The following is a 23,903-nucleotide window of genomic DNA, read 5'->3' as shown; positions in this document are numbered from 1 at the left end:
CGCTCTCCAATCCCTTTCTTCAGCGGGCGCCCAGGCGGCGGCGCCGGGTCACTAGGGGCCCGGGGCGCGGGAAGGGTGGGCCTGGAGGCAGGGCCTCCGTTGCCTTGGCAACCCTTTCCCGGTATAGGCCTACGCCTCCAACTGGCAGGGTGGAGAATTAAGGGGCTGCGAGGGGCGCGTGTGAGTCCCGCACGCGGTGTTTCGGGCAGCGGCGGTGCCAGCCTGCCAGCCTTCCCGGGGCACTGCCAGGGTGCCGGCAGCTCTGCGAGGGCCTCCCACTACACGGAAACCGGCCTCGCCGCGGAGCCCGAGAACCGGCTCGGGCTGGTGATGAGCAGCTCCGCAGGGGACCTGGGGAAGAAAGCAGGACGCAGAAGAGGAAGTTGGAAGGATTGGCTCAGGAAATAGCCCTGGACCCGGAGTCAGGAGATCTGGTATGGGAAGACCTTGAGCGAGTCATTTCATCTTGGTTTCCCACATGGGAAACCTCAATGTCAAAGCAGATGGCCCCCAAGGCCACGACCAGCAGAGTCAGCATCACCTGGGAACTTGTTCGACCCGAAAATCTGGGGCCCCATCCCAGACCTGCGGAGTCCGGATCTCTGAGGGCGGGGCCTTTGCGAGCTGTGTTTTAACAAGCCCTCCAGGTGATGCTCATACTCGCTGAAGTTGGAGAAGCGCTGGTCTCGAACGGTGGTTCTCAGACTTCGCTGCCTGTTAGAATCGCCTGGGAGGTTTTGACTCGCCCAATGCTGACTGCACTCTGGACCAAATGAATTAGAATCACGTTTGTGGGATTTGGGGAGGAGGAGCCCAGGCTTAAGTATTTTTTAAAAGCTTCTCAGGCGATTCCATAGTGCAGTCAAAGCGGAGTACAAAGCTTGGTACAAAGCATTTTGTCCCTCCCTTCCTCTCCGCCCCCACCCCTCCCCGATCTACTGAATCACTTACAGCCTGCGTTTAAAAGATCCCCAAGCGATTCTCATGCGTATCAGGAGTTTGGAAAACAGCTCTAAAGAAGGTCTCCTCCTACGTTAAGAATCTATGACCTCATGAAATAGGTCTAACTTTCTGTCTTACACTTAGAATGCTCCATTTCTTCAACATTTTCTCTTATGACATAATATTCATTATGGGCCTTTCTCTGTTGCACTTGAACTCTAAAATCTTAATTATAGGATTTTTAACCTCAAGAGAGTTCAGAGATTATGAAGGGCACTAGACCCCCTTCACGGTGGAAGAGGCGAAGACCAAAGACTTTTGCTCATGGCCAAGGGACCAGAATGTTGCCCCAGGCACTGGGTCCTTTCTAATACCCCACATCATATCACGAGGTTTTTTTGTTTGTTTTTGTTTGTTTTCCTTGAACCTTACAACCGCATCAGAGAACCTGAGCTTTTGAGCGGGGTTGGAGGTGGCGATGTTGGTGAGTGGAGCAACCCACTGACATTCTGCTGACCGGGATCTGGTCGGGGTGGTGGAGGCACAGGCGTGGCTTAAGCTTTTGTTTCTGGAGGACCTGGGCCTGAAGAAGCGTTGATTCGCAAGGGACTGAAAGCTGGGTGGTTTCTGGCAACCAATCATTAGTTTCCTCCCTTCCTCATGGAAACAGTCTGATATTAATATCATCAGCCCCTTCCTCTTCCAGCCAAGGGAGAGGCACGTCCAGTGGATTTGAATTTTGGTTGTAGTAGTGGAGAGGCTGAAAACAGCAGAACCGGTCCCAGCACCCAGGTCAGTCCTGCCTGGGGGCCACTGCCTGGGGGCGGCCAGACCCCAAGATGCCTTTCCAGGCTAGTTCTCCAGCTTTGCCAAGTATGTCTTCCTCATATCCTTTGGATTAAGTCATCTGAGTAGGTTTCTGTTATCGTAATTTAGATTCTGATAATATTCAGACTTTTCCTCCATTTTCAGGGTTGAGGTTTTGGTTCTCAGATCTCAAACCCAAATAATAATAAAAAGTAAATATGCTCTAGTCTATATTGATATAAACAATGAATAAATAAATAAATGAGGTAGAAGGGACAACTTTTTTAATATAAGAATTCCAACTAACAAATGTAGAAGAAATGAGGGATACAGAATTCCGTGTAAGAGCACCACAGCAATTATTGCTGCGTGGAACAAATTCTCCCTTTTCTCTGCATTTTGTTTCTATTCAAGCCCTCAATGGGCTGGATAATACCAACTCACATTTGGTAGGACAGTCTACTAAATCCACTGATTCAAATGTTAATCTCATCCGGAAACATCCTCACAGACACCCAGAAATAATATTTAATCATGGCACCTTATGGCCCCATTAACATTTAACATTAACCATCATATAGTCTCCCTAGCTTTGCCTTTTCCAGAATGTCATTAGCTGAATCATACAGTATGTAGCCTTTCCACATTGGCTTCTTTTACATAGTAATATGCATTTAAAGTTTCCTCCATGTCTCTTCATAACTCTGAATAATATTTCATTGCTTTTTTTTAGTACCGAAAAATACTCCATTATCTGGACATACTACAGTTTAAACATTCACCTACTGAAGTAATCTTGGTTGCTTTCTCAATCATGTATATGTGCTGCCGAAGCGAGCACGCAAGCTTTCTCAATTATAAAGAAAACAGCAGTAAATATCCATGTGCAGGATTTGATGTGGACATAAGTTTTCAACTCATTTGGGTAAATACCAAGGAGAACAACTGGCGGATTGTTTGGTAAGAATATGTTTAGCTTTGTAAGAAACTCCCAAACGATCTTCCAAAGTGGCTGTACCATTTTGCATTCCAATTAGCTAACAATGAAAGTCCTTGTTACTATACATCTTCACCAGCATTTGGCGTTGTTTTAGATATTCACTGTGCACGTGTGGTGGTCTGTTTTAATTTGCAAATCCCTATTGTCATGATTTTGAGCATCTTTCCATGTTTGCTTGGCATCTGTCTTCTTTGGTGTAATATATGTACAGATCTTTAGTTCACTTTTAACTGGGTTGTTCATTTTCTTATTTTTGAGTTTTAAGTTTTAAAACATACTTTTTGAATAACAGTCCATTATCAGATATGTCTTTTGCAAATAATTCCTCCCTTTCTGTGATTTGTCTTCTCACTCTCACATTCCACTTGTTCATTGCTGGTATTGTAAGGACACAGGTTTGAGACAATAGAAGGGCACACATTGCCCAAGGCAAGAGGGACCACCCTTGTAACACCCTTAACATTCCTAAGGGCAGGCCTAGAAATAGAAGCTATAGGTAATCACTTATAGCTTAAGGCTAGTTACACCCTACCTGAGGGTCCTAGGTCTACTCTGTAATTGGTTAACACTTTAAATGTTGTAATTGGATAAGCCTGCTGTCAATAATATTGTATAATGATGATTGGATCACTGTACCTATGTCACAATTTCCTGTAACTCCCCCTTCCCAAACCCATAAAGGCCCTCCCCGCCTTTGTTCGGGGCTCTCAGCATGGATCCACCACGCTGGTAAAGTCTGTGAGCCTGAGCTTAGGCCCCGGCGAGCCTAAGCCTGTAATAAAGCCCTTTGCTTTCATATGCGTGACTCAGTCTCCCTGGCGGTTCCTGGTTTTTGGGGACGATAAAGAAATCTTGGGTATTACACTATACAGGAAAATGATTGACTTTTGTATATTAACTTTCAACATTGCTATAATGACTTATTCCATTTTTTGGTCAATTCTTCCTGATTTTCTACATAGAGTATTATGTCACTGCAAAGACAGTTTTATATCTTCCTTTCCTATATGTATACCTTTCATTTCCTGTCTTATTGAATGAACTAGGACTTCCAATATAATGTTGAAAAGCAGTGGTGAGGGGGGACACTCTTGCTTTGTTTTACCAGTAAGTTGGCTGTAGGCTTTTTGTAGATGTTATTTAGCAAGTTGAGGAAGAACTTTGCTTTTTTATAATTTATTGAAGCTGCTTTTGATCAAATACTTTTTCTGAATCCACTAACAGGACCATGTGATTTGTTTTTCCTGTGATGTGATGAATTACGTGAATTAATTTTTGAATGCACAGAGGATCATGGTGTTTTTCAAATTTATTCTATTACCTTCCTTTTATTGTAATTTTTAGTCTGTTTACATTTAAAATAATTGGTAAAAAAGACTTTACTTCTGCCATTTTGCTATTTGTTTTCTGCATGTTTTATAGCTTTGTCCCTCTTTCCTCTATCATTGCTATCTTTTGTGTTTATTATTTGTAGTGACTTAAGATTTTCTTCTCATTTCCTCTATAGATGCTGTCTTTGCGGTTACTATGAGCCTCATATACAGTAACCTAAAGAAAGTTATAACACTCTAAATTGAATTGGTATCACCTTAACTGTAAGAGTTTACAAAAACTTTGCTCTTTGTTATTGATATCACAAATTATATATGTATTTTTGTCTTTGTCTTTCAAATCGTGTAGAAAATTAAAGGGGAGATACAAACCAGTATTACAATACGATTGGTTTTTATATTTGTCCATATTTTACATGTGCTGGAGATATTTATTTCTTCTTAGGGTTTCATTATCGGCTAGTGTTTCACCTCACTTTGAATGACTTCCATAAGTTTTTGTAGACTAGGTCTAGTGGTAACAAGCTCCCTGAGCTTTTGTTAATCTGGGAATATCTGAATTTCTCCATTATTTTTGAGGACACTTTTCTGTATATAGAATTCTCAGTTGACGATTTTTGTCTTTTAATATTTTTAATGTATCATCTGTCTTCTCCTCCATGGATTCTAATGAAAAATCAAATTGAGGGGCGCCTGGGTGGCTCAGTTGGTTAAGTGACCAGCTTTGGCTCATGTCACGATCTCATGGTTTGTGGGTTCAAGCCCCACGTCCGGCTCTGTGCTGACAGCTAGCTCAGAGCCTGGAGCCTGCTTCAGATTCTGTCTTCCTCTCTCTGATACTCCCCTGCTCATGCTGTCTCTCAAAAATAAATAAAAAACATTAAAAAAATCAAATTGATAATATCATCAAAGATCCTTTGTATGTGTTGATTCTCTTATTGCTTTCAAGATTTCCTCTGACTTTATTAGTTTGATTATAATGTATTTCACTGTGGGACTCTGAATTTATGCCACTTGGAAGTCACTGAGGTTCTTGGACTTAAAATTCATGTTCTTTTTTCCAAATTTTCAAAGTTTTTATCCCTTAATTCTTCAAATCATCTTTCTGCTCCTTTAACTTTTCTTTCTCTAATTCCCATATGTTAGTCCATTTGATGGTTTCCCATCAGTCTCTTAGGTCTGTCCACTTTCTACATTCTTTTTCTTCCTGCTCCTTAATCATTTCAATTCACCAGTCTTCAAGTTAGCTGATTCTTTCTTTTGCCTGAGCAAATAATTTGTTGAATCCTGCTGGTGAATATTTCATTTCACTTGTACTTTTCAGCTCAAGAATTTATTTGGTTTCTTTTTATAATTTCTATCTTTTTATTGACATTTGCATTACGTTCCTACATTTTCCTTCAGTTCTTCGTTCATGTTTTCTTTTAGTTCTTTAAGCCTATTTAGAACAGTTGTTTTAACATCTTTTTCTAGTTACCCCCATGTCTAGAATTTTTTTAGGAGACTATTTTGTTAAATTTTGTAAAACTTGTTATTTTGAATGGGTCATACTTTCCTGTGTTTTTTTATGGCTTTTTTTTTTCTTTTTTTGCAATGTTTTGCTATTGTTAAAAATTAGACATAATGTGGTCACTGGAAATTAGATTCTTGCCCTTCCCCAGGGTTTTCTGGGGACTTTTTCTCTGGTTTATTATTATTTAAGGTTGTAACAGTCTGTTTCATTACTTTTACAAACTATTTTTGCAAGAACTGTATTCATTGTCATGTGTGGTCATTGAGGTCTCTGTTCCTTCAGCTCCTGTTACCTTAATATTTTGGCAGAGATTTCTTGGAATGCCAGGAGCTTAAAAAGACAACTAAAACAAAAAAATTCCTCTTCCAATCTTTGCATATCAGTTCTGTGTTGTGACCCTCCTCCAACACTAGTCTCACACTGAGCCTAGGGATCACCTATAAGTGAAAACTTAGGATCTTCTTAACACTTTTCTCAACACGAATCATCATTTAAGTATGTATACAAGTTCTTTTAAAAGTCTTGATTTCCCAAAGAATCTTCCCCACCTTTCCCTCTGTTACAGATCTTGACTATATTTTGCCCCAGGTGTTTGCAGTTTAATTCTCCTGAAAGTATTTTGGGCCAAAGCCCCACTGCCTTTCAGCCTGAGTTCTGAGTTAGGTAAAAGAGATGAACGTATTCTGTTAGCCCTTCCGGTATCCTCTGGACAGGTTACCGGAGACTGAAGCGTATTTTTGACTAACATCTGCTCTGCTCTCTTCACAACCGGACACCAGGGCCCACAGCGGTTAACACACAGGCTAGCACTGTTTCAAGACTGCCACCGTGCTGGAGAGGGGGTTGGACAGCAGAATGTAAAAATGCCACAAATTTCCCCTACAGTTTTCAAGTCATCTTTTAATTTATTCAGCATTTGCTTTGTTGCTACAAACCTTGGACTCTTTTCCAGAGTTCTGACAAACTTTGATCTGAACTTTGTTTTTTGGACGTTACTGTGTTAGAATACAAGGTGAGATCTGCCTATTCCATCAATTTGTTAATATCACTGTATATGCATTTTCAATGACTTATTCTGAACATTGCAATATTTTAAAAGTATTTGTAAATCAGAAAGTAGGTATATTAAACTCATTCATTATATATATTTATTTCATTATAAAAATTTAAAATAATAGCATAAAATTTACCATTTTAACCATTTTTAAGTGTACAGTTCAGTTATTAAGCATATCCACACTGTGAATTTCTACAACATGAATATACTTAACAATACTGAATTCTTTTCATTTCACAAAACTGAAACTCTATATCATTGAACAGTAACTCATTTCCTCTTCCATCCAGTCTATGGCAACCACCATTATCCTTTCTGTTTCGACAAATTTTACTGCTTTAGATACCTTATGGAATTGAAATCTTAAAACATTTGTCTTTTATGTTTTTATGACTGGCTTATTTCTAAATGAAATGCAGTAAAAAAAAAGTTCCATCTGTGATATAGCATGTGACAGAAACTCCTTTTTAAACACAGAATAATATTCCATTATATGTATATAACATATTTTATCTGTTTATCCACTGATAGATATTTGGGTTACCTGGCTATTGTGAATATCACTACGATGAATATGGGTGTTCAAATAGCTCTTACTTTAGATTCTTTTGGATATATGTGGGATTGCTGTATGTGGTAATTCTATTTTTAATTTTTTGAGGAACTGCTAATAATGTTTTCCATCGTGGCTGTAACCATTTGACATTCCCAGCAAAGAATCCACAAGGATTTCAGGTTCTCCACATATTTCGCCCCATGCTAACTAGTAAGTATTTTATGGAAAGAGACTTTGAGACTATATGCTTTTCCTCACAAAGTCACCTGCCGATTTTAGCACCCACAGATGATGACTACGTAGATCAATTATTACTGTGATGACTGCCAAATAGTGACTTGAATTTTGTCATTCTTCCTACATCTCATAGTTGGCAATCTATTCTAACAGAGAGCTTTCCCTTTTTCTTCACTGATTTATTCATATCAATACAAACTGGGTAGACAGAATGTGTATTACATACTCCTAAATTTTGAGAGATACCTCTGAAATATTTATGTAGAAAGGTCATAATGTCTGCAGCTTACCTCAAATGTTTCAGCAAAATAACAGTAACACACACACAATCAGGAGTGCCAAGTTAAATGTGAAAAATGTTAATTATTCAACCTAGGTGAACAATATATATGGTAGGTCATTGTACTGTTTTGCAACTATTTTTGTGGATCAGAATTTTTTCAAAATATAAGATATAGACATAGCAGTTTTAATTGAGATCCTGCCAAAACCTTTGCAAATATTTGGAAACAAATTAAAGTCAGCCTATAGATTTAATTTACCAGCATTTGAGTATATTCAGATTTTATTACCATTGTCTATAGACATTTAAACTAGCATCTGTGCAACAGTCCTCTGAGGCAGAGAGCACAACGCACAATCTTACACACTAACGTAACAGTGCCATGTTACACAGGACTACTTCATGATTAAATAAACCAAGCTTGACAGAGCAGTCAACTCACGAATGATTCCAGTTTTAAGACACAGGGGACATTACAAATAATATTAAAATGTTACAGAGACTTTAAAGTTTAGAATTTTCCCCTAAGACTATATATAGATATGGTTCACATAATAGAAACCTGTGTATTACAGCACTCGGAGGTTTTAGCAAAGCATACATTATAGACATATTTGCCATACAGTGCAATTTTATTGTATAAGACATGAGTAATAGTGCACTTAAATCCAAGAGTCACATTCAAATATATCAAGAATACAATCCAAATACCCAGCTATTGAAGAAATACATATTATTTTTTTATGTAACTAAATTGTGCAAGTACAACATTTTTAGTATAGATGGTGATAATTCTATAAAGATTCTAAGCAACATAACTCAGTATTTGTGTAGAATAATCCATGTCTCCAAAGATAATGTGCATTTTAAAAGTGAAACAAATGGTAAAGGTCTTGGGCAGAAAGACACGGGCAGTGTTGCACAACTTGTTTTTATCACAAATTACCAACAGTCTGTATACTCCTTACATGGTTAAATAAAATGGTCCCAAAAGTCGGTAAGCTCCAGGAATTATTTTTCAGAACAATATAGTGTCTACAGTGAGCCCCACTATCTTCCACTAAATTAAGCACAAACTATAGTTCTACAGTGTAGTTCAAAACTGGGACTTTTTTAAAGGGGAACTTTTTTTTTTTTCAATTTATTTTTGAGAAACAGAGACAGTGCGAACAGGGAGGGTCAGAGAGATGGAGATACAGAATCTGAAGCAGGTTCCAGGCTGTGAGCTAGCTGTCAGCACTGAGCCTGACGTGGGGCTTGAACCCGCGAACCGTGAGATCATGACCTGAGCCGAAGCTGAACGCTTAACCAACTCAGCCACCTAGGCATCCCTTAAAGGGGAATTTAGTTAAGAAGTTCAAACTTTCTAAAACCTTGTCCTGGAGTTTTCACAGGGTCCCTTCTCAGCCATTGGTTTCAAAGAGGATGATGCTGTGGACACTAGATTATGAAGACTGAGTAATGATAGTTTTATTCAAGAAAAAAAATCAGAAAACTGATCCTGTAAGAAAATTAGCATTTTGTGTCATCTGAGAATATTAATGGAGAAATCAGTCTTTAAATGTTTTTTAAGATGGTGAATTACATAGAAATACTATCTGTAATAGGTTAGCACATCAGCTCTGGAAAGGGGAAAAGATCTAACTCACATTAAAGAATAATAAAGAATCTATGTTGTCCTGAGGTATAGCATAAACCTGTATCAGATGTACTGAATGACCATCCTCTGGTAAATTTCAAAGCTGCCAGAACAGGGGATCAACTATTCTAAAATTCACCAATTTTTTTGGTCCAGGAAATAACTTTCTAATAAGGGTGCCCGTAATACCCTCTTAGTTTTCACTCATTAAACCTGGATATGGGTACATAGCAAAATTCTGCCTCAGGTTGGGGTCTGGTAATAAGCAACCTGGCAAACTGGTTAAGACTGACAATTAAAATAGCTAATCCCCAAACCAGATTAACTACAAGAGTTATATTTTTCTTAATCTTTATTTATTTTTGAGGAAGAGAGAGACACAGCGTGGCGGGGGAGGGGGCGAAGAGAGTGGAGGCACAATGTGAAGGAGGCTCCAGACTCCAAACTGTCAGCACAGAGCCCTATTTGGGGCTCAAACCCACGAACTTGAGACCATGATCTAAGCCAAAATTGGACTGAGCCGCCCAGGTGCCCCAAGAGCTACATCTTTAAGCAGATTTTTAAAAATGCAGCAAAATGTTCCTTCTATTTTTCATGTCAAAAGACAACTACTGGTCAGAGCTTCTCCATGCTATTGATTTTTTTTTATTTAACATAAATACTGAGTGAATCAAAGACTAAAATATCACTAAATTTCATCCTTTAAAATGAAAAGCAATGACATACCACCTCTGTAAACCACGATTCAAAATTCAAAGAAAAGCTTTTAAATTACCCATATAGGATCTGAAATCATCCTAGTCTGTCTACAGTCTTCCAAAGTTTTCCCAATCACTCTGAAATCTTGATTCAAAGCCCTAATTTTTCTGAGAAGTAAAATCTATTTATAGGTTGTTTTAATCCTACTAAATTTTATAATTTCTGCTTTTGTTCCCACTTAATAAAACCAGAATGAAAAATTCTGATTACTGAAAAGTCTTACTACCCAAAAAGTTTCAAAATCTTAATATAATCAATCTACTATGTTCTGATTTCTACAAAAATTGTTAATTTAAATTCTAAGAACCCTTGTATAGACGACTATACATTAATAGATGACTGTAACAATCATTTGTATTTTAAAAATATTCTTTGTAGGACCTTCATTCACATCCCAAAAATGTAAGCCAGGCTTTACTATAAATGAATGCATAAGATGCTTAGTATACATAAACTTAATTATATCTCACTTGATTGTTATTGGCTCCTGTGGGGCAATTTGTTTGCTAATTCTGCAACCACTCTCTTTATTAAAGTTTTTTTTTAATGTTTTTATTTGAGAGAGAGAGAGGGAGAGAGGGAGAGTGGAAGCAGGGGAGGGGCAGAGAGAGAGGGCGACAGAATCTGAAGCATGTTCAGCTCTGAGCTGTCCGCACAGAGCCTGACACAGGGCTCGAACTGGTGAATTGGGACATCATGACCTAAGCCAAAGTGGGACAATTAACCTACTGAGCCACGCAGGCACCCCTTCATTAAAGTTTTTATATTTATTTACTTATACATTTATTTTTAATGTTTATTCATCTTTGAGAGAAAGAGTGTGAGTGCAGGAGGGGCATAGAGAGAAAAGGAGACACAGAATCCGAAGCAGGTTCCAGGCTCCGAGTTGTCAGCACAGAGTGCGACACAGGGCTCAAACTCACGAACTGTGACATCATGACCTGAGCTGAACCTGGACTTTCAACTGACTGAGCCACCCAGGCGCCCCCCTTCCTTAAGGTGTTTAAAGCCATGTTTATCAAAGATGATTCTCCAAACTTAATGTTTAACAAGTATTTTTCATGAGTATATCCACTGTATGTATTCTTCTCATCCAAGGGATGAGTAACTTCATAGTATTACTAAAACCCTTCTTTAAATTAGATTGATAATGTACTTTTGACACAGTTCTTGAGTTTGGGAAAAACCCTAATATTTGCATTATTAGATGTCCCCTTTGAAAATGGGTACCAAAATTTGTGTTTATGACCTATAAATGGAACTGAGGTTTATAACCCTTAATTATAAATTAGTACTAAAATTCAAACTTGTCCAAACAGCTTAAGATTGCTGTCTCAGGTCCAGATCTGGCGGGGCCTGAGCCTCTCCGCGGGGCAGGCTCCGCACGCGCTAGCTTGCTCGCACCGCCATGTCTGCCATCGTCAAGCGGGAATCTGAGGAGTTGGATGCTGAGAATCGCTGGCAGCACCAGTACTTGATTTGAAGAGGCAAGATGGTGGAGAAGCAGGAGCTCTGTACTTTTCGCCCGCCTGCATCCCTCAAATAAAGAAGGACTGAAGCCGTAAGACACGGAACTGCCAGAGTCAGGGAGGAAAAGAGACTGCTAAGAAGCCAGGCTCACAGGTGCGTGGTTGCGAACTGAGGAAGATAAAAACGTGCTGGGACCCGGCGGCGTCGAGGGGAGGGAGCCCCCTCCGCAGAGAGCCATGGAGAGATGAGGGGAAGAGAAAGAGAGGCAGAAATTGCTCATAGAGCTGTCTCTGGAGAAGAGAAAAACCTCACCTGGGATGGAGAGGGATCCTATAATCCCATCTGTAACCGCCGGGCATTCAGAAACAGCCTTTCTCTAGCTGTGGAGCTTTCTTGGACTAGGTGCCCCGATGCCAGGCAGTGCCAGAAGAGACTGCTCCCCTACCCGATCCCCGGCTAGGAAGTGTAATAGATCAACTTATGGAATATAATAGGTTAACCTATAAGATATCAGAGAGCTTACTGTATATAAGTTCAGCTTAAACTCCCATTCTGGTAAATAGTTAAAGGTTGGGCAATCAGACTCTACCCTAATAATGTAACTCGGTAACGAACATTGTGACCTAAAGATTAACTTGATTTTCAAGATTCTGTTAAGCAGCCCCACCCCGTTTACTAAGACCTGGCCAAGACAAGGTAAAAGTCACTTAGTCACTGCCTTGTGGTGTCTTACGTGTCTAACTATGATTGGTCATTTAAAAAAAATTTTTTTAATGTTTATTTTTGATACAGAGAGAGACAGCATGACAGGGGGAGGGGCAGAGAGAAAAGGAGGCACAGAACCCGAAGCAGGCTTCAGGCTCTGAGCTAGCTGTCAGCACAGAGCCTGACGTGGGGCTCGAACCCATTAACATGAGATCTGACCTGAGCCGAAGTCGGACGCTTAACCGACTGAGCCACCCAGGCACCACTTAAGTGATTCTTTAGAGGTGACTGCCACTGGTGATACTGATTGGCTGTAGGGCTTCTCTGGATGGCAGTTTTTATTAGGCTTGGTCATGGAAAAATTGTATGCCATCAATTTATACCTGTCTTCCTGGTGAATATTTTATGTGTGAGCCAGAGTCCAATAATAGCATAGTGTTTCCATTTAAAGAATCACTTAGAAAAAAAGAAAAAGAAAATTCTCTAAATGTTTTTCCTTATGGGTCTGTTAGCTGAGAAGAAAAAGGCTCCTTCATATCTACTCTTGAGACCAAAATAGGAGAAATCAAAAAGGGCGGTTGCATGAACAAATGCTGAGAGCAATTTTGAGGCGTGATAAAAAAGCTAGTATGTTTCCTCTTTTAAAATATTAATATAAACATTTAGTACAACACAGAGATACTGGCGGCATGATTTCCTTTGCGCCTTGCCTTATTAGCCTGTTTGTGAGGGCTTTCATGCCTGAAGACTCATAATAATAGCCAAGAAAATAAGTAGGGAATACATCTGGGCTGGAGGGGAAGACTAGCAAATATACCAAAAGAAAGTTCTGATACACACTGTTTCCAAGTCTTTTGCCACAAGTCCAAGAAAACAGAAACAGAAAAAAAAAGACTAAGCTTGGGCAACTGGAGATAGAAAGTATTTGCTACTTTCTAAGGCTTCTGAATGTGACCATAGATGATACTAAAGTCCATTTTTTAAATTATATTTTTAGCTCAATGCACAGCTCTAAAGCAGGGTTCAGTTTTGGTGTGCTTTACATTGAAATGGTTATATACAAATGGGGCGGAAATAGTATTAAACGTTATTCTTCAAATATCCTTTTAATGGAAAACTAGAATTCATAGTATTTGTTAAAATGAACAGTGTCATAAAACAGAAGGTATATAGAAAGCACTGAACCACAGACTCAGAGTAGCAGGCATAAACTAGCATAGCATAAATATAGCCGTAACATTGAAACATTTCAATCTGTTTCTGAAGTTTAAAGCATAGCTTTGTCATGTGCATAAACTTACATCTCCACTTCAGTTAGATTTGCCTAACATATAAGGGGCAAATCAGCAGAGTCCAGATAAATGTTCAAAAGGCTCAAGCCAACATGGAAGTTTTAAGCTTAGTATTAATTCTCAGAACACTTAAAAAATAAAACACAATAAAACTTAACATACACACATACATAAACCAGTGCAATAAGAACTTCAGACAAGGGCAGTGCATCTCTGGTTTAAGGAAACCGTATTTGTGGCTTAATTATAACAAATTAACACCTACCCTAAATGATGGTTTAATAGGATATCCAGCATTTGATTTGCACTTTATTATCTATGCTCAAAAACCTGAAAAACCAATTCAACAGTAACTATACTGTATCGGTAACAAATTCCTACTTTGTTTCTATATTGCACATACTTTAAGGTCTGCTGTTAAAATTTACTTAAGGTAAATATCAGAGGATCAAACCTATAATCCTTGTAAAAATAATTTACCTTGAATAAATATTCAGATTTTCCTTTCTTGACAAACCAAAATGAGAACGTATTCAGCTTTGTTAATCCAAAGTTCTTTTAAGGAGAAGGGCAATGTTGGAAATGGCATGTTACTCACAAAATTCTTGGTTTTTCAACCATTTCAGTTTTGAAAAATATTTCTATATTTGGAGTGTTTAAAAGTCTAATCATTTTAAAAACTAACAAATATTCCCAAAAGAGGTTAATCATATCCTTAACTGGTCTGGAGTACTATTTGGAAAGTAGACACAGGAAGAATTTTCTGATTAAATGGCATATAACACGAATGGCATTAAATAGGTCACCTGTTTCACATAAAATAAAATGACTAGCACCTCCTTTCTGCTCCCAAAGTAAAGAGGCCTAACAGGCTCTTTACATGAAACATGAGTAATTACAGTATGTTTCATTCACAAAGTATTGAGAAATCCACTACATTAGAGGGTTCTCACATCTAAAACCCTAAGTTCAAGGCTGCTGTGTAAAAGTGAACTGATGGGCCAAAGGAAAGAGAGGTGGATACAGGTCCAGAACGTCCTTACGTAGGTTATGGGGAGATCTCTCATGGACTCTCCTGCATCTCGTCCTCAGTTTCCAGTTCTGCCAACTGCCTCCTAAGGATATTTACTTTTGCTTGTAATTCCTTGTTATATTCAATGATGTTAACCATTTCTTCATATGCTTCATCCAAATACTTGGAGGATCTGTTCCAGCGTAGGAAAATACCTATTGTATCCAGGAAAGGAACATGGAAGGGAAAAAGATACATACAGTGAATTAACACTCACATAACTGCATGCATTATACATTCTTTTCTCTTTGCTCTTCTTTTTTTTTATAGTTCACATCTGTTTTATTACACTTTGAAATAAGCAAGAATATTAAAGTACTGAAAAACTGTAATTAAATACACTATTTAAAACGTCACTATTTCTATGGACGTAATTATTCATTCTTCAACCACCCCCCCGACACACAAAATTATGAAGTAGATTACAATACTATCTTCTGATACTTTTAGGAAAAGACGCTGATAATTTACAATGCCATTAACTTTCCAGTTTCACAATATAAATTTTTTGGTTCAATTACAGAACTTTACTTAGACCTGTAGTACCTCATACATGTATAAAATCACTCTCACTAGAAAAGTGACAGTTACAGTAATAACAGAACTACACACATTGTTATTTAAAAACCTAAACTTCCCAACAAACAAAAGCTCAGGATCAGATGGCTTCAAAGGTAGATTCTACCAAACATTTAAAGGAGTGTTAATACTTATTTTCTTCAAACCATTCCAAAAAATTAAAGAGGAAGGAATGCTTCCAAACTCACTCTATGAGGCCAGCATTACCCTTGGTACCATAACTAAACAAACACAATACAAAAACAGAAAATTAAAGGTCAATAACCCTGATGGACATAAATACAAAAATGCTGAATGAAATTTTAGAAAACTGAGTTCAACAATACATTAAAAGCATCCCTATGCCACAATCAAGTGGGATTTATTCCAGGGATGCCAAGTGTTCAATATCCACAAATCAATCAACACAATATGTCACATTAACAAAAAGGATAAAAATAACGATCATCTCAACAGATGCAGACAAAGCATTTTATTAAATTCAACATTCACTTATGATAACTCACAACAAAATGGATATAGAGGCCATAAATGACAAACCAACAGCTAACATCATATAAAACAGGGAAACACTGAAAGCTTTTCCTCTAGATCACAGACAAGGAGGCCTAGTTTTACCACTTCAACACAATACTGGAGATCCTAGCCAGAGAAATCGGACAAGAAAAAGAAAGAAAAGGTTTCCAAATAGGAAAAAAAATAAAACTGCCACTATTCACAGAGGACATGATACTATATACAAAAAACCCTAAAGACTCCACCAAAAAACTATTAAAACCAATAAATTCAGTAAAGTTAAAGGATATAAAATTAATACACATAAATCTACATTTTTATATGCTAAGAATGAACTATTAGAAATTAAGAAAATAATTCCATTTATAGTTGCATTAAAAAAACTACCTAGGGATAGGAGGAAGATCTTTCATTGAGGAGGTAGAACACCTGGACTCTGAAAACTGTAAGACATTGATGAGATAAAATGAAGAAAACACAAACTAACAGAAAGAAAGTCCATGTTCATGGACTGAAGAATATTGTTAAAATGTCCATACTACCCAAATCAATCTGCAGGTTCATTATAATTCCTATCAAAAGGAATTTTTCATAGAAATGAAACAAATAATCCTAAAATTTATATGGAACCACAAAAGACTCCAAATAGCCACAGCAATCTTAAGAACAAAGCTGCAGGTATCACCTTTCCTGATTTCAACTTAACAGTATACAAAGCTATGGTAATAAGAACGGTATGCTAACAACACAAAACAGATACATAGATCTATGTAGATCAGAATAGAGTACAGAATAAACCCACACGTAGATGGTCAATTAATCGTCAACAAAGGAGGCAAGAATATACAATGAGGAAAAGACAGTCTCTTCAATAAATGATGCTGGGAAAACTGGACAACTACATGTAAAACAACTGGACCACTTTCTTACATCATACACAAAAATAAACTCAAAATGGCTTAAAGACTTAAAAGCAAAAAAAGAAACCAAAAAACTCCGGGAAGAAAGCATAGGCAGTATGCTCTTTGACATCAGTTTTAGCAATAATTTTTTGGACATGTCTCCTCAGGCAAAGTCTAAAAAAGCGAAAAGAAACAAACAGGACTATATTAGACTAAAAAGCTTTTGCACAATGAATGGAAGTATCAACAAAATGCAAACTACTGAATGGGAGAAGATACTTACAAATGATATAACTGATAAGGGGTTAATATCCAAAAAATATACTGGAATCATAGCACTCAATATCAAAAAACAATCCAATTAAAAAACTGGCAGACAACTTGAAGAGACATTTCTCCAAAGAAGACATACAGATGGGCCAACAGACAGACTAGAAAATGCTCAATATAGCTAATTATCAGGGTGAAATGCAAATCAGAACCACAATTATATATCAGCTCACACTTGTCAGAATGTCTATTATCAAAAAGACAAGAAATGACAACTGTTGGCAAGGATGCAAACAAAAAAGGAACCCTCATGCACTGTAAGTAAAAATGCAAAATTGTATAGCCACTAAGGAAAACAGTACAGAGGTTCCTCCAAAAATTAAAAACAGAACTACCATATGATCTAGTTTTCCACTTCTGGGTATTTATCCAAAGAAAATGCACACACAAATTTGAACAGATATATGTACCCCTTATAGTCACTGCAGCATTATTTACAATAGCCAAGATATGGAAGGAACCTAAGTGTCCATTGATAGATGAACGGATGGAGAAGATGTGGTGTACACACAATGGAACACTACCCAGCCATAAAAAAGAATGACCTCTTGCTATTTGCAACAACATAGATGGACCTGGAGGGTATTATGCCAGGTGAAATAAGTCAAATGGAGAATAATAAATACCATAGAATTTCACTTATATGTGGAGTCTAAAAAAACAGAAACAGACTCACAGATACTGAGAACAATCTGATGGTTGCTGGAGGGGAGGGAGGTAGACGATGGGTGATGGAAAAAATAGGGGAAGGGGATTTTATTTTTTTAATTCACATCCAAGTTAGTTAGCATATAGTGCAATAATGATTTCAGGAGTAGATTCCTTAATGCCCCTTACCTATTTAGCCCATCCCCCCTCCTACAACCCCTCCAGTAACCTTGTTTGTTCTCCATATTTAAAAGTCTCTTATGTTTTGTCCCCCTCCCTGTTTTTATATTATTTTTTTGCTTCCTTTCTCTTATGTTCATCTATTCTGTGTCTTAAAGTCCTCATATAAGTGAAGTCATATTTGTCTTTCTCTAATTTCATGTAGCATAATACTCTCTAGTTCCATCCACATAGTTGCAAATGACAAGATTTCATTCTTTTGATTGCTGAGTTATATTCCATCGTGTGTATGTGTGTGTGTGTGTGTGTGTGTGTGTGTGTGTGTGTGTGTGTAGGCCACATCTTCCTTATCCATTCATCCATTGATGGGCATTTGGGCTCTTTCCATACTTTGGCTATTGTCGACAGTGCTGCTGTAAACATTTGGGGTGCATGTGTCCTTCAAAACAGCACACCTGTATCCCTTGGATAAATACCTAGTAGTAAAACTGCTGGGTTGTACAGTCATTCTATTTTTAATTTTTTGAGGAACCTCCATTCTGTTTTCCAGAGCAGCTGCACCAGTTTGCATACCCACCAGCAGTGCAAATGAGATCCTCTTTCTCTGAATCCTCACCAACATCTGTTGTTGCCTGAGTTGCTAATGTTAGCCATTCTGACAGGTGTGAGGTGGTATCTCATTGTGGTTTTGTATTTCCCTCAGGATGGGTGATGTTGAGCAATTTTTCATATGTTGGGTGGTCACCTGGATGTCTTCTTTGGAAAAGTGTCTATTCATGTCTTTTGCCCATTTCTTCACTAGATTATTTTTTAATGGTGTTGAGTTTGGTAAGTTCTTTATAGATTTTAGATACTAACCCTTTATCTGTCATTGGCAAATATCTTCTCTCATTCGCCAGTTACCTTTTGCTAATTGTTTCCTTCACCGTGCAGAAGGTTTTTATCTTGATGAGGTCTCAACAGTTCATTTTTGCTTTTGTTTCCCTTGCCTCTGGAGATGTGTTGAAAGTTGCTGTGGCTAAGGTCAAAAAGGTTTTTGCCTGATTTCTCCTTGAGGATTTTGATGGCTTCCTGGCTTACATTTAGGTCCTTCATCCATTTTGAGTTTATTTTTGTGTATAGTGTAAGAAAGTGGTCCAGGTTCATTTTTCTGCGTGTCACTGTCCAGTTTTCCCAGCACCACTTGCTTAAGAGATTGTCTTTATTGGACTGGATATTCTTTCCTGCTTTGTCAAAGATTAGTTGGCCCTACATTTGTGGGTCCATTTCTGGGTTCTTTATTCTGTTTCTCCGATCTGTCTGTTTTTGTGCCAGGGGAAGGGGATTAAAAGGCACAAACTTCTGGGTATAAGTAAGACAGGGATGCGATGTATAGCATGGGGAACATAGTTAATAAGAGTGTACAACTTTGTCTGATGACAGGTTGCAGCTAGATTTATCATGGTTATCACTTTGTAATGTACATAATGTTGAATCGCTGTGTTGTATACCTGAAATTAATATATGTCAACTACATTTCAATTAAAGAATAGAAAAAATAATGATCTCCCCCCCGTCTCTTTACTTAAGAGGCGGTCTTCCAATTCTATAGGCATGTCTTCTTTCCCCCATTAATAATTATCTTTATATTATAGACTAAAAGGGGGTACTTTCTCCTCTGCATAGATCTATGTTAACTATATCATCCCAAAACAACAGCTTAAAGATAGTCAAATAAGGAGGTATAGAGACTTCCCAGGTAACATGTCAGTAGCTGGTAAGTTCACAAAAGTTTTATGATTCTTTAAAACACTTTCTCAAAACCAAACTGCCAGGGCCTTAAATCCTACATGTCCAAATGTTACTCTCTATCAGAAAGGGAAAACAGAAACATAGCTTAAAGACTAACTGCCCTTTTTTGATTTTTTGTTATATGAGCCTGTATTTAAAATCCTTTTCTTCAACCCAGGAATTACTTTAAGTTAATGGTTAACTATGATGTAAATACAAACAGGGGAGAGACATTTTAAGGTCAAAGAGTACTCTCATTATACAATCCATATATACCTACTGTGGGAAAATTTTCCCTAACAGAATTTCTTCCAGGTCTAAGCTGAGGCACTAAGCACATATGGAAACTCTGTTCTTTATGGAGTGGCAGGAATTCATTCATGTAACAACAAAGATTTCCTCCAGTCTCTTAATTTCTAAGCTCTCAGTGAGGTTTTGTAAAACGTAGTTAAACTGTCCTTCAGGCCATCCAATTCCAAATGTGGCTTTTCTCTCAAATAGCTAGTCTCTTAAAACATGACGGTGGCTTCTAGGTAAACTGTCCCAGAAATCTTTAACAAAGAGATCCCTTATTCCTGCACCTGTGGCTATCTACAACAATCAAGAAAGTAAGCAAGAAGTTCTGAGCAGCCAAAAATTCCCAAAGCACCAAAGCTCAGACTCAGAGAATCTGTAAACTACCTGAGGCCACTTTCCCCACAATTCTAGTTTTGGGGTACCTCAACAGATAAGATGAGGAGCCTAAACTGAGGAAGGAAGCAGCTAATGACAGATATGCCAAGAGGAACAAAACGTGAGAGCTGACATTCAGAGAAGTGACAGAAATAGACTCAGCCCCAAACGGAGAGAGCAGAATAATCTGAGGCCCTTTTGCACACAAAGGGCAAATAATTTCTCGCGCACGAATTGCCCTTCAGGGAATAACACATGAAAATGTGGTAGAGTAACTGACATGCATGGTAATTCAGTTCAATTACCAAACAGCTACCATTCCTGTGTGTAGGCTTTGTGCTGTTTAATACAAAGATAAAGATGTATTTATTACCTTCAAGATGATTACAAAGAAATGGTATATTATAGTCTTTGTTTAATGGATGGTTAATATCTAGGTAGATTTTGGTTATACTTTTAAGAACAAGCTCTGGTATTTTATAGAACCTTACTACATAGAATGGCTAGCCCATTAGCCCTTCAACAGAAGAATCTATCCTAATGGCTGCTTAATAAAGGACTCCTTGGAGCTTACAATTCACTCCTGTCCCAGCTACATACCAACTTTCTTACACAAGAAGTAATGTGCTTTCCCTCATTACCCATCAGACTGGCCACTACCGGGGGGGGGGGGGGGGACAAGAATATAGCAAGTGGTGGCCAGGATGTAGAGACACTGTTGGTGGAATATAAAATGATGCAGCTGTTATGGCAGACAGTAAAGAGGTTCCTTAAAAAAATTAAACACAGAATTCTCATATGACCCAGCAATTCCACTTCTGGGTACATACCCAAAAGAATCAAAAGCAGGATCTTGAGGATGTATTTGTGCACCTATGTGCCAAAAGCTGGAAGCAACTCAGCTGCCCATCAAAGTATGAATGGGTAAGCAAAATGTGGCCTGCACATAAAATGGAAAACTCCTCAACCTCAGAAAGGAAGGAGATCCTCTCAGATGCTACAACACGGATGTATCTGAGGACATGCTGTCAAGGGAAAGAAGTCCATCACAAAAAGACAAATACTGTATGATCCCACTCAGATGGGGTACCCGGAGGGGTCAAACTCAAGGCAGAAAGCAGAATGGGACTTGGCAGGGGCTGGCAAGCGGAACAATGGGACATTCTTGAGTGAGTGGAGTTTCAGATTTGCAAGGTGAAAAGGTTCTGGAGACCTGTTTCACAACCGTCTGAATACACTTGACAAGACTGAACTGTATACCCAAACATGGTTAAATCGGTAGATTTGTAATCACAATTAAAAATAGTAATGTATCTTCCCATCTGGGGAAAGTATCCGACATAAACAGCAGTATCCATTGAATTATCACTGTTAATGTCTGAAATGGGGACTGAACAAAAAAAGTGTGACCAGATCATGGATATGAAAGAGAGAACCATGCCTCACAGTGAGAAAAAATAGCAACACCCAGGTCTGAGGGTCAGGTCCACCGCTTGCCATCTTCAAATACAAACAACGGTATGTTCAGAGAGGATCCCTGACAGCCGACACAAAGTTTACAAAGGATGCGCAGCCTACCTTCCCACAGCTGAAGACTCTGTGGAGCAACCGAAGGCCAGATGACGAGGTTGTTGGCTTCAAAGAGAGGATTGGTGAATTTACTCAGTTCACTGGGCTGATTGACCCAGGACCACAGAGACATCGTTTTCTGCTGCAGCTTCAACTTACATCTGATTAAGGAAGAAAATTGCCATTAAAGCAGTTAATTTATAACAACCCCTATTAAATGCTTCTAAAAAGACAGATCTTTCTCTATGTACATTAGAAGGCAGAACACAGACTTTTAACAGAGGAATCAAATGTTGCAAAATAAAAATATCTGTGGGACGCCTGGGTGGGTCAGTGGTTTGAGTAGCTGATTCTTGGATTCAGCTCAGGTCATGATCTCGTGGTTTCATGAGATCGAACCTCGTGCCTGGCTCTGTGCTGGCAGCGCAGGGGTTGCTTGGGATTCTCTCTCCCCCTCTCTCTGCCCCTTCCCCACTAGTGCTGTCTCCATCTCCCTCAAATACATAAACTTTAAAATAAAAATATTTGTCAGAAAGTTCAACCAACATTACAACTCTCAACAAAACTACTTCACAGGCTCTCAAAACCAGCCAGAAGGATAAAACCTGACTCTGGTCGTATCAGGTATGGTATTAAACAGAACATTATTATACCCAAAAACCCTTGATGCATCTGGCATTGTATTGTAATTTAAAATAGCTAAATACAGGGGCACCTGGGTGGCTCAGTCGGTTAAGTGTCTGGCTTTGGCTCAGGTCATAATCTCATGGTTCGTGGGTTCGAGCCCCGCATCGGGCTCTGTGCTGACAGCTAGCTCAGAGCCTGGAGGCCGTTTCAGATTCTGTGCCTCCCTCTCTCTCTGACCCTCCCCTGCTTGCGCTGTCTCTCTCTGTATCTAAAAAATAAAAACCATTAAAAAATAAAATAAAAAATAGCTAAATATAAAAATAACTTTTTTATTTTGGGAAGGTCTAGAATACAAAGAACAAATTACAGACATACTAAAAAATGGAGGGTGAGTCAAATCTTAAAACTTAAAAATTTTAGAGACTGAGCTTTTAGGACAAATAAATTCATGTACATAAAACATAGATGGACTGTTAAAGGTTAAAAATAAATATGTATCTTGATGTAAATACAAATACAGATTTAATCCACATTTATATACATATACATATATAGTATATATAAGTATATACTATATATGTATATAAATGTGGATTAATAATTATATAATATAATTATATATACTTGATCATTTATAAGGTTCATGCAAGTTAATTATGTGCATCCTTTTTATGCCAGCAATGAAAACAATCTACATAATCACAGGCCCCACGTGCTGGAAGGTAACTGCTAGGACAGCAAGTCCCATACTGCTGTCCCCAGGAACCAGGCATGGCGAGAACAGGAAACCACTGCACCCATGCCCCTGCGGAAAGTGGTTTGGCCCTGCCTCCCAAACCTAATCAATCACTGAACTTTCTCCACCTGAGCCCACCCCCTACAGCTTTAGAATCCTTCTCAATCAGCCCTACTGGTAGAATCTACCAAATGGCAATCAGAATGTGAGACAAAATGCATTTGTAATCCCTTTATTAGAGGCTGGTTCTGAAGCATGTTAATAAGTATAATACCAAAAAGAAATCCATAGTCAAATTTATTATTTATGTGTTGAATTAAAGGGGTGCCTGGGTGACTCAGTCATTTAAGTGGTTAAGATCCCCACTGGATCTTGGCTCAGGTCATGATCTCACGGTTCAAGGGACTGAGCCCCGTGTGGGGCTGCGCACTGGCAGTGTGGAGCCTGCTGGGGATTCTCTCTCTCTCCCTCAAAATAGGTAAACTTTAAAACTAACTAACTAAATAAATGCTGAATCAAAGTTACATACATTGCTTTACTGAAGAGAATCTAAAGCTCTTAATAATGATTTGTGACTCTCTGAGAGGGGACTACATTATGCCACACTCCCCAAATTTATCAATGTAAATCATCAACTCTCCTACTTCTCCCATCATAGTGTAGTCCAGGGCTGAGTCAAACATGCTATAAGAAAGGGCAGGAGAGGTGCAC

The 23,903-nt window shown here is 38.4% G+C and overlaps 1 protein-coding gene and 1 long non-coding RNA gene across 2 annotated transcripts in view; one reads left to right on the top strand and one right to left on the bottom strand.

Moving 5' to 3' along the window:
* Window positions 1-141: 141 nt before the first annotated feature.
* Window positions 142-4,455, top strand: LOC115298171. Its single transcript, XR_003911640.1, has 3 exons — window positions 142-434; window positions 2,483-2,709; window positions 4,257-4,455. It is a non-coding gene; the product is annotated as an uncharacterized LOC115298171 (long non-coding RNA).
* Window positions 4,456-13,379: 8,924 nt separating this feature from the next.
* MTMR9 (myotubularin related protein 9) overlaps window positions 13,380-23,903 on the bottom strand; it is a 56,102-nt gene continuing 45,578 nt past the window's right edge. Inside the window, exons 9-10 of the mRNA XM_029938636.1 lie at window positions 21,839-21,990; window positions 13,380-14,818 (exon numbers count right to left, since the gene is read on the bottom strand). Coding sequence (XP_029794496.1) covers window positions 14,655-14,818; window positions 21,839-21,990 — 316 coding nt within the window. The 3' untranslated portion in view covers window positions 13,380-14,654. The remainder of the gene's footprint in view (window positions 14,819-21,838; window positions 21,991-23,903) is intronic.

This window comes from Suricata suricatta, chromosome 1, assembly GCF_006229205.1.
Source record: "Suricata suricatta isolate VVHF042 chromosome 1, meerkat_22Aug2017_6uvM2_HiC, whole genome shotgun sequence".
NCBI lineage: Eukaryota > Metazoa > Chordata > Mammalia > Carnivora > Herpestidae > Suricata > Suricata suricatta.
The sequence above is the reverse complement of the archived record's forward strand: the minus strand, read 5'-3'. Positions and strand labels throughout refer to the sequence as shown.